The sequence below is a fragment of the Sphaerodactylus townsendi genome, linkage group LG16 (genome assembly GCF_021028975.2).
Source record: "Sphaerodactylus townsendi isolate TG3544 linkage group LG16, MPM_Stown_v2.3, whole genome shotgun sequence".
Lineage (NCBI taxonomy): Eukaryota > Metazoa > Chordata > Lepidosauria > Squamata > Sphaerodactylidae > Sphaerodactylus > Sphaerodactylus townsendi.
Genome location: NC_059440.1, coordinates 15,621,950 through 15,634,652, shown reverse-complemented (window position 1 = coordinate 15,634,652; position 12,703 = coordinate 15,621,950). Strand labels below are relative to the sequence as shown.

At 45.4% G+C, this 12,703-nt stretch overlaps 1 protein-coding gene across 1 annotated transcript in view; it reads right to left on the bottom strand.

The window, feature by feature from the left end:
- Positions 1-1,121: 1,121 nt before the first annotated feature.
- The window catches only part of SH2B2 (SH2B adaptor protein 2), a 49,570-nt gene continuing 37,988 nt past the window's right edge, over positions 1,122-12,703 (bottom strand). Inside the window, exons 5-9 of the mRNA XM_048518472.1 lie at positions 10,827-10,921; positions 9,800-9,982; positions 7,123-7,316; positions 4,397-4,568; positions 1,122-1,788 (exon numbers count right to left, since the gene is read on the bottom strand). Coding sequence (XP_048374429.1) covers positions 1,472-1,788; positions 4,397-4,568; positions 7,123-7,316; positions 9,800-9,982; positions 10,827-10,921 — 961 coding nt within the window. The 3' untranslated portion in view covers positions 1,122-1,471. The remainder of the gene's footprint in view (positions 1,789-4,396; positions 4,569-7,122; positions 7,317-9,799; positions 9,983-10,826; positions 10,922-12,703) is intronic.

The following is a 12,703-nucleotide window of genomic DNA, read 5'->3' as shown; positions in this document are numbered from 1 at the left end:
GAAACAAAAGGCAACATTAAACACTTCCTAACTTAAATTGCCTTTCGCTTCCGGGAAAATGATGGGCAAGTAAGAACCCCAACTGCTAAAGACTGCTGAGATTTAGGCACGAGAGCTCTCCGACCATCGACCGTTAGCTAACGAAAAGCCCCTTTCCACAACTGAAGAGCTGTCTGCTCAACGCTGCTGCAGAAAAGACTCGTCAGTGCAAAACAAAATGTAACGCAGTAACTGCTAGCAGCAAGTTGGAGCCTATAAACTGACTTCCACCCGCATACATCTTTTTTTGCATCAGCGTCCCATCATTGATCTGTTGTCTAGACATAAACTGATAACATTTAGAGAGCTGGGACTGTTGTTGCATTAACAACCACCAGGGCTGGTTCAGTGGAGACGAGCATCGTTTATCAAGGTAGGCAGAGCTGAGCTAGGTAGACCACGTCTCTGATAGCAGCTTTGTATTTCCTTTAATTGCATTCTTGTGCTTGCAAAGCTTTGCATTATGAGGGCAGAGTTTGGAAAGGGCTGAGAAAGAATACCTGGGGTGTGCGCGCGTGTGTGTTGAGGGTACCCAGAGCCCTACATCTTTAAAAAGAGGATCACGGAACCCATAACAGGCAGACAAGTTACAATCCTGCAACCCATTTTGGCTCTCTAGAAGCCAAAAGGGCCATTCGTGGTAATAATTACTTAAAAGGGGAGCCAGCCCCAACGCAGTTAAATATTAACTGGCACATTCTGCTTTTAGTTGAATGTAGCCAACTGGGTGAAAACCAATGCGAGGCAAGATACATAAATATAGAGCATCTCCCTCTATTTGCATCATGATTCTGCCCCTGAGACAGTGGATTTCACTTGGAAACCAAGAAATGGGCTGTTCAGTGTGTTGTTGAAGGCTTTCATGGCCAGAAACACTAGGGTGTTGTGGTTTTTCCGGGCTGTGTGGCCGTGTTCCGGTAGCATTTTCTCCTGACGTTTCACCTGCATCTGTGGCTGGCATCTTCAGAGGATCTGATGGTGGTAAAGTAAGTGGAGTATATATACCTGTGGAATGTCCAAGGTGGGAGAAAGGACCAATGGTTGCTTTCCTACCATCAGATCCTCTGAAGATGCCAGCCACAGATGCAGGCGAAACGTCGGGAGAAAATGCTACCGGAACACGGCCATCCAACCCGGAAAACCCACAACACTCAAATTGGGCTGTTGTATCACTTCGATCGTTTTCTTCACTCCGAGTCTGGGGTTAACAAAGGCCATCTTGAAAGCACTTGAAGGAAATGACAAGAGCACCAGGCGGCCTTTAGAGACGACAGCGCGCACGTTCAGAGGCTGAAGATCTGCTGAGATATGCAGAGAGCCACCAGGAAGCGAAGAGTCTCAAGGAAGCAAAAAGTCGGCTCTCCTCGCTCGCAAGCAACCGTCCCAAAAAGAAAGAAAAAGCAGGACCCCGGAAACGACTCCGTCGGCGCCATCAGTAAAATGAATATTGGTTCTCCACTGCTCTGGTTCTGTTGCGCGAGCCCTCGCTTTCGTGGTAGTCCTCCGCGGCGACAGCGGAGGAATCGAACAGGCGCTCCGTGCTGTTACTGCGGCTGCGGACGCTGAGGGTCCCTTCCACTCGATGGTAGAGCGAATGGCTGGCGGAGGAGGAAGAGGACGAAGTCGTGCCCTCGGAAGGGGAGGCTGGCTGGAAAGTGCCTGGGACGAAGCTGGAAAAGTAGTGTTGAGACTGGAGGTCGTTTCGGCAACTGGGCTGCTGGGAAGCAACAACTGGAGAAGGGCTGGTCTCTGGAAGGGAGGGACAGAAAAGAAAGAAACGCTCTTGGAACGGGCAGAAGGGCAGAGTTGCAAAGAGTATCAGCCTTGAATATCAGCTGTTTTTCAACTATTGTTTTCTTTGGTTTCAATGGCACTATTTATTTTTTTGGTAAATCGCCTTTGAAGACCAGCATCCTTAAGAAGCAGCACAGAAATGGGGATTTTTTTTTAAAAAAACCCAACCTTAATGAAGATTATAAACTCTGCAGGGAAAGCGACCTGCTCGCTCTGCAATTATAGTAAAGTACCGTATATACTCGCGTATAAGCTGAGTTTTTCAGCCCCGTTTAAAGGCTGAGAAAAGCCCCCTCGGTTTATACGCCAGTCACCATTTTCTATTAATCACAAGGAGGCTGGGGGCGGGGCCGGGACAACCTCCCTACCCCCCGGGAAGCCACTTGTTGCTGCCCTCATGGAGGGTGAAGGAGGAACCCCGAGTCACCCTGGCTGGCTGGGCTTGTCAAACCCAGCCGGCAGGCAGAGGGAACTCCTTATTTGGGCAGTGACATCAGGGGGAGTCACTGCCCAAATAAGGAGCTCCCTCTGCCTCCCGGCTTCCCACCCTCGGCTTATACCTGAGTCAATAAGTTTTCCCAGGTTTGGGCAGTAAAATTAGGTGCCTCGGCTTATACACAGGTCGGCTCATACATGAGTATATACGGTATTACAACTTATGTCAATTACATCGATTATGTCAATTACAACTGTTATGTCAATTATGGCTTTAACTAATGTGCTAGGCTTGAAGGCAGCACAAGATCCTACTTTCATTTGGAGAAAGGATTTTTCAACCTACCCCTCTATACGCACCCCTGTATGAGCTCTTTCTCAGAAGACTTTGGATGTTTCAAAGTCAGCCTGTAGTGATAAAGCTTAGCAGAATGAATGCTTTAGGAAAAGAGTACAGCTGTCTCAGAGCTAAGTATCTGTGGTTTCTAAGAGGTTACTTTAATACTGTGTGAACCCTGACATGGAGGGAATGCCAATATTCACCTCAAGAATAAACGCTTGGCTGTTAATTATTCCTTGTGGTCAGTGAAACATTATAAGAACATAAGAATGAGCCTGCTGGATCAGACCAGAGTCCATCTAGTCCAGCACTCTGCTACTCGCAGTGGCCCACCAGGTGCCTTTGGGAGCTCACAGGCAGGATGTGAAAGCAATGGCCTTCTGCTGCTGCTGCTCCTGAGCACCTGGTCTGCTAAGGCACTTGCAATCTCCAATCAAGGAGGATCAAGATTGGTAGCCATAGATCAACTTCTCCTCCATAAATCTGTCCAAGCCCTTTTTAAAGGGCATTTTATGGCATTTCCTAGGGGCCAGTCGGGTTGACATTTACTATCACTGGCCTCCCGTGGGATATTAGGGTTTTAAGTCACCATCATATTTGTAAATGTTGAATTTTATAGTATTTTAGATTATTTATTACTGTTTTAATTGTGTATTGTTTTGTACTGCTGAATTGCCGCTCCGAGCCCTTTGGGGATGGACAAGGTAGAATTTTTAAATAATAATAATAAATAAATGTGTGCCTCCTCTGGATCATCCGGCTTATTTTATTTAGAACATGCATATATCACCTCTCTAGATACTTGCGCAAACCACTGTATTGCTAACATTAACCCTTTCGTAGTGCATACCCATCCAGCAACTGTGCTAGGTCTCACAGGGCCTTTCGGCTGTTCTGTGTCTTATCTGGGTGGGTTCTACCACTGGATCAGACCCTAGTTTTATCACCTGCAACTTTCTGCTCTGGAATGACTTCCCAGAAAAGGTTGAAGTAACAGTCATCTTGTGCCAAAACAAGTGAGTGGAATTATACTCACAACTCGAAAAATCTTCCTAACAGCTCTCGCTTTGTGCCCGTAAACCAGGGGTCTGCAACCTGCGGCTCTCCAGATGTTCATGGACTACAATTCCATGAATGTACCACCAATTGGCCTTGCTGGCAGGGGCTGATGGGATTTGTAGTCCATGAACATCTGGAGAGCCGCAGGTTGCAGACCCCTGCTGTAGGCAAAGCAGAAAGGAGGAACAATGTGTTCCTGCATTATTTTATTATTTTATTTATTTATTTATTTATTAGTTTTTCTATACCGCCCAATCCCCGAAGGGCTCTGAGCGGTGAACAACAATGATATAAAACAGTTTAAAAACCCAACATAAACCAACTAAATAACATTAACAAAACCAGGAACCATATAGCATCAGATGGCGTCATTTCCCTCCCCCTCCCCCCCTTATGCCCACGGGAGGCCAGATGGAACAGCAGCGATGTACTTAGCCAGGCTGGCCAAATGCCTGGCGGAACAGGTCCGTCTTACAGGCCCTGCGGAAACTCTACAGGTCCCGCAGGGCCCTGATCTCCCTCGGAAGCCCCCTAATCTCCCTTGGACATCCCCCCCATTTCCCGGTTGTCACCTGCTGTCCCCAGTCCCTAAAAGCCCTGGCCTTTGTAGAGGCCAGCCTGATTGGTTTAGGACCAGGGATCACCAATGGGTCCCCCACTGCAGGGGGTTGGACTTGATGGCCCTTGGGGTCTCTTCCAACTCTATGATTCTATGAACGTATAACCTACCAGGCAAGGAAGTCGAGGCTACCACATAGCTGTGGAGCGTGATGTCAGCAGAGCCTCCTGACTCCAGGGGGATGGGGTGCATGTGGAAATGCCTCAGCATGTCGAAGATGGTCTGGAACCAGAGGTGTTGGACGTGGCACTGGCCGTTCTCGTTCAAGGACAGTCGCAGATGCTGCAAAGGAAGAAACGGGGGGGGGGGGGGGGTCGGATTAACAGATTTCTTATGGCAGAAAGAATATATGCGCATTTGATGTACATCAGGCACCTCACAGATGAAGAAGCAAAGACCAGGTAATGGGAAGCAGAGAGAAGAGGAAGATTCACGTCACGTCCTCTTCCCCCCATCCTACTCTAGGGATCAAATCGATAGGCCGTTTCCTTGTAGATCAATAACTTCAGGTGTAGCTGCAGTAACGATATACTGCCTCCTATATCCTTTTTAACACCTTCATTAGGGCAGCTGTTGTTAATTCACATTTATTTCCCAACAACCCTAAATTCACAATCTCAAATCCCTGTCACTGAATAATTGGTTCCCAGCCTAAGTATCCACTTGGAATGTTGCCCTGGGAATTGAATACTTTCTAGCCTGATGCCTGTATTGATTTTTTTTTGCAAAGTTACCTGTTATTCTTAGGCGGATGGGGGAAAAAAAAGGAAACTCTGCATGATAAAGCTATTCAGCCAATTCCAGAAGCCCTGAATATGTCATTGGGGAAGCTACCACAAGCTTGATTAAGTGTCAGAGTGAATACTGGTTTGCCTAACGCTATTATGTGTTGTTGTTTTTAAAGCAATCCGACGTCACTGGTAAATCAAGAATTTTACACTTATATGCAGTTCATTCAGAAGTCCAAAAATCCAAAAGTTATATATAATTCATTCATAAATCCAAAAATTTCATTCATAAAGTAATAGCATCAATTGCCTTCGTTCTCAGTTCATTCATAAACCAGCTGCATGAATAGTCTTTTCATGTTCATTCATAATTATATAAATGCATTCAAACATCAACTGTAATTGTTCCAGGTGAGCAAATCCAACAATCACATGTCTACGTGGTATGAGAATGGAGGGAGCCCGTGTCCTTGACTTCAGAGCATCTGGGCGATCCCTCCGTGTAGTTCTCAAATGGAATATAGAGTCTCTTCTAAACATTCGGTACTTTGCACAACGTTTTTGAAATATATGTTTCCTCCTCAGAGTTATCACAAGTTATGTATAAATAAATTTAGCCAAAAATGAAGGCGTTGGGTTCTCTCCCCAGAGCTGTTTTCCCTTCCTTGGCTCGAAATGAGAAATGGCACCTATTCAGCATAACTCTTCAAAGCTGCTGTTTTATATGAAAAACAGTAGCAATACTGTCTAAAAGACAGAATTTCAGATGGCTCCAATGGGAAAGGATGAAATAAATAAAGCCTTTGTCAATGTCATGTTCCTGGCATACAGATGCCAGCATTGTCTGTGTTCCTCAGAGCTCACCCTTCTAACTACCCGAAAGGTGTGGCAGAGAATCAAGCACTGCTACACGGCCAAGACTGGTTACCGCATTTCCCATGTTTCCCTTCTGCTGGCACTGTGGATGGAGGAGGACAGCCAGTGAATTTTGGCTGTTTTCCTCTGGCTGGCAAGCGAGAGGGTTTCTGCGCCAGGCAACAGGCAATTATCAAGTCTAAGTGGTGATCGTGGTTTTAGAGGGTGGCTTCTAAGCTTTCAATTGTTTGCAATGGTGCCCCCACTCAAGGCCCACTGCCAGGTTTCCGCGGGTCCTGCTGACCAACAGCTTCAGTCCTCCTCCATCTCAAATGATCCACCAGGCACCCCAAAGCTACCACAGGCAACGCAGACTAAACACAGAACCTAAGGCATGCAGAGGAGAGGCAATAGTTAACACAGCGTTTATTTATTCACAGTGTTTCTATGCCCACCTTTCTCCTCAGAATTTCAGGATCCAAGGCAGGTGACAATAGTTAAGAGATACTTGATCAGTGTATCAGAAAGCCCCCAGAACGCAGCTATCTGAGATTACTAGCTTCAATTCTTGCGGCGGAATAAGGCACAACTCAGAGAAAGCAGAAAAACCATGGTTTGCTGCTATTTGAACAGGTGAGGATCGCTCACTGAAGTCCTCCTCCTCACGAACAGTTATTTCTTTTATGTTTGCAGCAAACTGTAGCTGGACAACAAAGCAAGGTTCTCCCCCTCCCCCTTGCAAACCAGGATGCCAACAACAAACTGAATCCTCCATCGGCTTTCAGTCTGGAGGGGAAAATGCAGCCTAGGCTGCCGGTTCAGCAAACTATGGTTTGCTATGAAAGCAGAAATAATTAACTGGCCACACACAAGCTCAAGGACTGACCTGTCTTGTTGACATGCTGACAAACCACTGTGCTGATAAACCATAGTTTGGTGTACGTCAGAACCTTGAAAGAAACCTCACTCATTCCATTCCTGTGACTGCTGCTAAAAGAAATTAATCTATTATATTTTCATTTTGCTCTTCCTCCAAGAAACTATAAGTGAACACGATGACTTCTTTCTTTCCCCCCATGTTATCCTCACAAAAACTGCCCTGTGAGGTAGGTTAGCTTGGGAGTGTGTGACTGGATCATGATTAACCATAGAGCTTCCTCACAAACCGAAGGTTCGAGCCCAGATCTCCCAGCTTGTGGTTTAAAAGCATGAACTGCTACACCATGCTAGTCTTATCGCTGAGGAATGCTTGCCTTTGCTTTCCCCTGGAAGTTAAACGTCAGCACATATTCGCCTGGTCGCGTTTCGCTCTGCCGAATGACAAACAGCCCGTGACTTCTGGCCCCGCCGAACAGCACCAATTGGGCAGCTTTGACACGTGATAGAGTTCCATGGAACCAAGGAAAGTCCGACAGGTTGATCTCTGCTTCCGTCTCACTTTCCTCCCCTGTCGGGAAAGAAAAAGTCAAGATGCAGACATTCTAAAATTCTGCACATGTAGAAAAATCAGAAGGACAGTGGCTGTTACATGCATCAGAACAGAGGAAGTTGCCCAACACAGAGCTGGAACATTTGTTCTTTTGGGTCAGCACTGGTTATCCTGAGGTGGCCGAGGTTAACCCTGGGACCTTCATGCAAAAATAAGTGCTTTGCTGCTGAAGCACAACCCCTGTTCCTGTGAGTCATTTTACAAATTACAAGGTGACAAACGCAGGCTTGCAACTGGGTGTACACTCAGGAAGGGACTGCAACCAACTGTAGCTCTGGCCCCTTCCGCACACACAAAATAATGCGTTTTCAAACCACTTTCACAACTGTTTGCAAGTGGATTTTGCTATTCTGCACAGCTTCAAAGAGCACTGAAAGCAGTTTGAAAGTGCATTATTCTGCATGTGCGGAAGGAGCCTCTGGCAAATGTGTCCGTATGCATGTTGTGCATCTAAGCAACAAGACTTGTGAATGTGATCTCTCAAACGCAAACGCACAGATCAGCTTGTGATTACACAGATAGCATAGGATTTCTATGATTAATGCTGATGACTGCAAACATCACTTTGAAAATGTTTATTCAGAATACAATCCTGAGATTGGGGAAGGATGAATCCTGCCTCTAAATTCCATCACTCGTCTGAAATTTCCTCCAACAAGAGTTGGAGGAAATTTAAGTTGGAGGAAAGCTCCCTGTATTGGAGGAAGACTTCCTGGATGATGGTTGGATCCACCGCAGAGGTTTCTGGGAAGTAATAGAGGGCCATACTGATGGCCAGAAATTCGGATGTTGAGGGCAGAGACTCAAGTTCTGCTTTCTCAGGGACCACTCTGGGAGGAAAAAGTAAGGCCCCTTCCGCACCTGCAGAATAATGCACTTCCAATCCACGTTCAATGCATTTTGCAGATGGATTTTACTGTGCGGAATAGCAAAATCCACTTGCAAACCATTGTGAAAGTGGATTGAAAGTGTATTATTCAGCATGTATGGAAGGGGCCTAAGAGAGTACGCTACAACGGCTAAATTAACAAACCTTGCAAATGACAATCAAAATATTTTTTGCGAGAAGTGGGAATTGTATTTCATGTATGTTGCCGAATCACTGAATTCAATCATAATACAATATTAGTTAATGACAATGTGTTATTATTAATAACAATTTATTATTATTTATACAAAAGGTAATTACAATTAGGAGGAGGAGAATTAATTGAACAGGTCAATATGTAAAGTTACAAGTAACTGTTCACTTGACATGTATCAGTGGGTGTTATCTGCATAGCAAAATGTTAGGCAAAACAAGTAATAAGAAAGGTTCTCTCTCAAACCTGTATCATGTCTTCACGGAATATTAAGATTTTTTTTTTAACCTTTAAAGGCATATAAATTATTTCCATTTAAAAGAGAAAACTTTTAAAACATTTAAATACGGGTGTTTAAAATGCTTTCCAAGAATTTAGCCACTGCCAAGGTGATCGATGGATTACAGTCACTTAGCAGAAAGCGAGTGGCCTGGAACTTGGAGTGCTCAAGTCTTGGAAGCAGCAGAGGGTGAATTAAAATCATGCCCAGGTTACTGTGAAGACAGCATTCCAGAAGAATATGAGTTATGTTTTCTATAGATCCACATCCGCAACGGCATAGTCTCTGATGTTTAGGGATCTGGAGGTATCTCCCTGAGGTTTCCGCTGATGGGAAAATATTGAGGCGTGCTAGCATGAATGCACGGCGTTGGTTAATGGATAACAGAGATGAGAGATATTTAGCTCTTGCTCTGAAACTTGGTTGTATTCCGAGGGAGCGGGGAGAGCATACAGCCGCCTTTGTTGGATAGAAACGATGATGTTCCAGATCCCTCAGTCTTTCACGGATCTGATTGAAAATATGCAGTTCACTATCAGTCCCAACATTGTCCAAATCAAATCCTATGGTTCTGATTTTGTTCTCAATGACTTTGAACAATATTAAGATTCATTTTGTGACTAGTTTGTTTATATATATTAGTTAGGTGTGTTGTTTTTCTATGGTTTCTTACCATTTTTTACTTCTGTGTGTGTTGTTATAAATAACTTTTTTTAAAAATTAAAAAGAAAAACCTGTGAACAAGCCAATTATTATGTCCTGATCAAAATTTGCTGTTGAAAGACAAAGCGAAGTGACCAACTGAGAAGTGACCAACTGGGAAAGGACAGGGTAGAGACACACCAGCTTGAAAGATTTAACTTCTAGCTCTTTCTGTCTCCTAGCAGTTTTTAAACTTATCAGTTTTCATTTGTGGTTTTTATGCATTTGATCGTGTTTCCATTGTGAACCGCCTTGGGTTCCTGTAAGGTAGAAAGGCAGCTAATAAATGTTTCAATCGCTCAATCAGCCTCAGCTCCTCCTAATTCAATTCTCTCACTGCTTCCCCAGATCCCCCAAGCAGCTGGGCGTTGCAATACCTGCTGCGTGACTGCCAGGAGCTGACTCCAAGGACTGCAGAAAATTCTCCAATGGCACGTGGGCTCGGTGTTCACCCAAGGAGTCTCTGATCCGACTGTGTGGTGCTGTGACAACGGTGGCAGCATTGGGCAGGGCATCTGGAGCTGCGGACCCGGCACATGTCTCCTGAAATCGGGGCACGTCTAGAAAGAATTCCACTATTAAGACTCCACTTTATAGTACCTAGAATGGAGTTGTGTGTTCGTGTGTTCGTGTGTGTGTGTGTGTGTGTGTGTGTGTGTGTGTGTGTGTGTGTGTGTGTGTGTGTGTGTGTGTGTGTGTGGGAGGAGGCACCAGGGATGGGGCCTGGGAGCCAAGGGGGCAGTAGCCCAAAAAAGTTTGAGAAGCCACTGCTCTAAATGATGCCAGTGATACATATCATCGCCCGTTCCCTCCAGTGATCAAAATTTTTAAATATCACTTTCATTTAAAATCAGTTTCAGTCTGTGGGGGATCGTTTCACAATGGCTCCTAAGCAGCAAAAGTTATGCACATGGCAAACCCCAAATTCTCAGTGATAGGACCACTGCTGGTTGGTATTTAAAATAAAATCCCATAATACACCCCACCCAATGAATCCCTCCTTTTTACCATAGGTAGAACTTTGTCTCTGCTAGAAGGAGGAGGAGGAGGAGGAGTTTGAATTTATACCCCACCTTTCTCTCCTATAAGGAGACTCAAGGTGGCTTCCAAACTCCTTTCCCTTCCTCTCCCCACAACAGACACCTTGTGAGGTAGGTGGGGCTGAGAGAGTCCTGAGGGAACTGTGATTGGGCCAAGGTCACCCGGCAGGAATGTAGGACTGTGGAAACACATCTGGTTCCCCAGATAAGCCTCTGCCACTCAGGTGGAGGAGTGGGGAATCAAACCTGGTTCTCCAGATTAGAATCCACCTCTTCTTAACCACTACATCACACTAGCACAGCGCCCAGAAATTATCCTCTTGAGAAACTGATACGCCATCCAAACATTTGAGGCAGCGCTTACCATCAGCCAAAAATTCACAGCTGCAAGACGAGACCCTGCTAGGTAGGCAGGCACCCTGGGTACAAGAGGCAAGTTCAATGTCGTCACCACTGTCCCTGAAAAGCAGAGGAGAGCAGATGTGAGATACTGCATCGTATCAGCAGCAGCAGCAACATCTCTGAGTGGCAGGTTAAACTGAGAGAGGATGACTGGCCCACGGTCACTTGGACAACTTTCTAACTGATGCTCAGAGGCTTAGTGAGGGCAGCTGGTCTAGAACAGTGGCTCTGAAGCAATTCCTTTTGGTATGTTAAAAGGAAACCTTTTCAGCCTTCAAAGTATATTCTGACACAGGGAAAAAGAGCCTTTGGAGATTTCGAAAGCTGAGGAAGTAAAGAGACAGTCAGAGAAACAGATTTATGGAGGAGAAGTCGATTTATGGCTCCCAATCTTGATCCTCTTTGATCTGAGATTGCAAATGCCTTAACAGACCAGGTGCTCGGGAGCAACAGCCGCAGAAGGCCATCGCTTTCACCTCCTGCAGGTGAGCTCCCAAAGGCACCTGGTGGGCCACTGCGAGTAGCAGAGAGCTGGACTAGATGGACTCTGGTCTGATCCAGCTGGCTTGTTCTTATGTTCTTAAACAATGGCTGATGTTTTTATACCTCATGGCTCTGATAGTTTCCTAATTATGCTGCAGTACCTGACTGTTTTGAAGAGATTGTTTGTTTTCAAACTGCATTTTATTTCTGACTTATTTTATTAATCTAACCTTAAGACACTGAGTTGATCTACATACAGCAGAAAGGCTGGAGAGTGCATTTTAAAGCATTTTGCATGGATGCCAGCTGGCCAGCTCTCTGCGAACAGAATAAAGTTTTTTCTTCCTGTCTGGCTAATTCCAAGCTGACCGTTTTGTTTTCTTGCAGTGGAGAACACAAGACAAAGGCTGCTCAAAATTCTTCTTTAATTGTTTGATTGATTCTTTCATGATCAGAAAGCTTTGGATAACTCTGGACAAAACCGGAGACCTTCTGATCCCGCCTGACATTCCCGGAGTACCGGGGAAACCAGGAGGAAGGGTATCCGGGTGGGCTTTCAAAAGATTTTGATCCTCCAAACCCACCCGCCTTTGAGTGTTTCCACACGATCCCACTCTAGCCCAGCGGTTTCCAAGCCACCAAGATTAAACACACCAAGATTATACACACGCCTGGGCAATTGGTTCAAGCCTTCCCCTATCTGTCTGAAGCCTCAAGGGCTTGAAGAAAGAGATACTGCTTAAAACCTTAAAATTTTGGCTGCATGTGTGATGCGGCACCTGGGTCATCTGACCCCTAGATCTGCTACTAGCCTCTGCCTGTGCAAAGCAGTGGCAAGATTTAAATAAGATACTGAGCAAATGCAGAGTCCCAAGGGAAAGTGCTTTTGCCTCGCCAAGCATCATGTTTAAATCAAGCTTGAGCAAGGGGCTAAAACTCAGGATACGGAAAAGGAACGGAAAAAGCCTCAGTGAGCATTTGGACAGTGAAGGAGGGGGGAAATTAGAAGGGAGGGGAGAGAGAATTAGTGTAATAGTTTAATACGGCCAAAGGCCAGTAAGAAGGGAGGGAAATTTGGGGAACATTTCTGCCACCTGCATACAATCTAAGCTGAACTTCTATTTTCATTCTTTACAAGTATTTAAGACTGGGCATGGCCAGAGGTGCTGGGACAGAAATCCAAGCGACTAGCATATGGTTTGTCACCAGTGGCCCTGAATGAACTAGAAGAGGAGAAGAGAGAAGAGTTTTGGATTTATATCCCCCCTTTCTCTCCTGCAGGAGACTCAAAGGGGCTTACAATCTCCTTGTCCTTCCCCGCTCACAACAAACACCCTGTGAGGTGGGTGGGGCTGA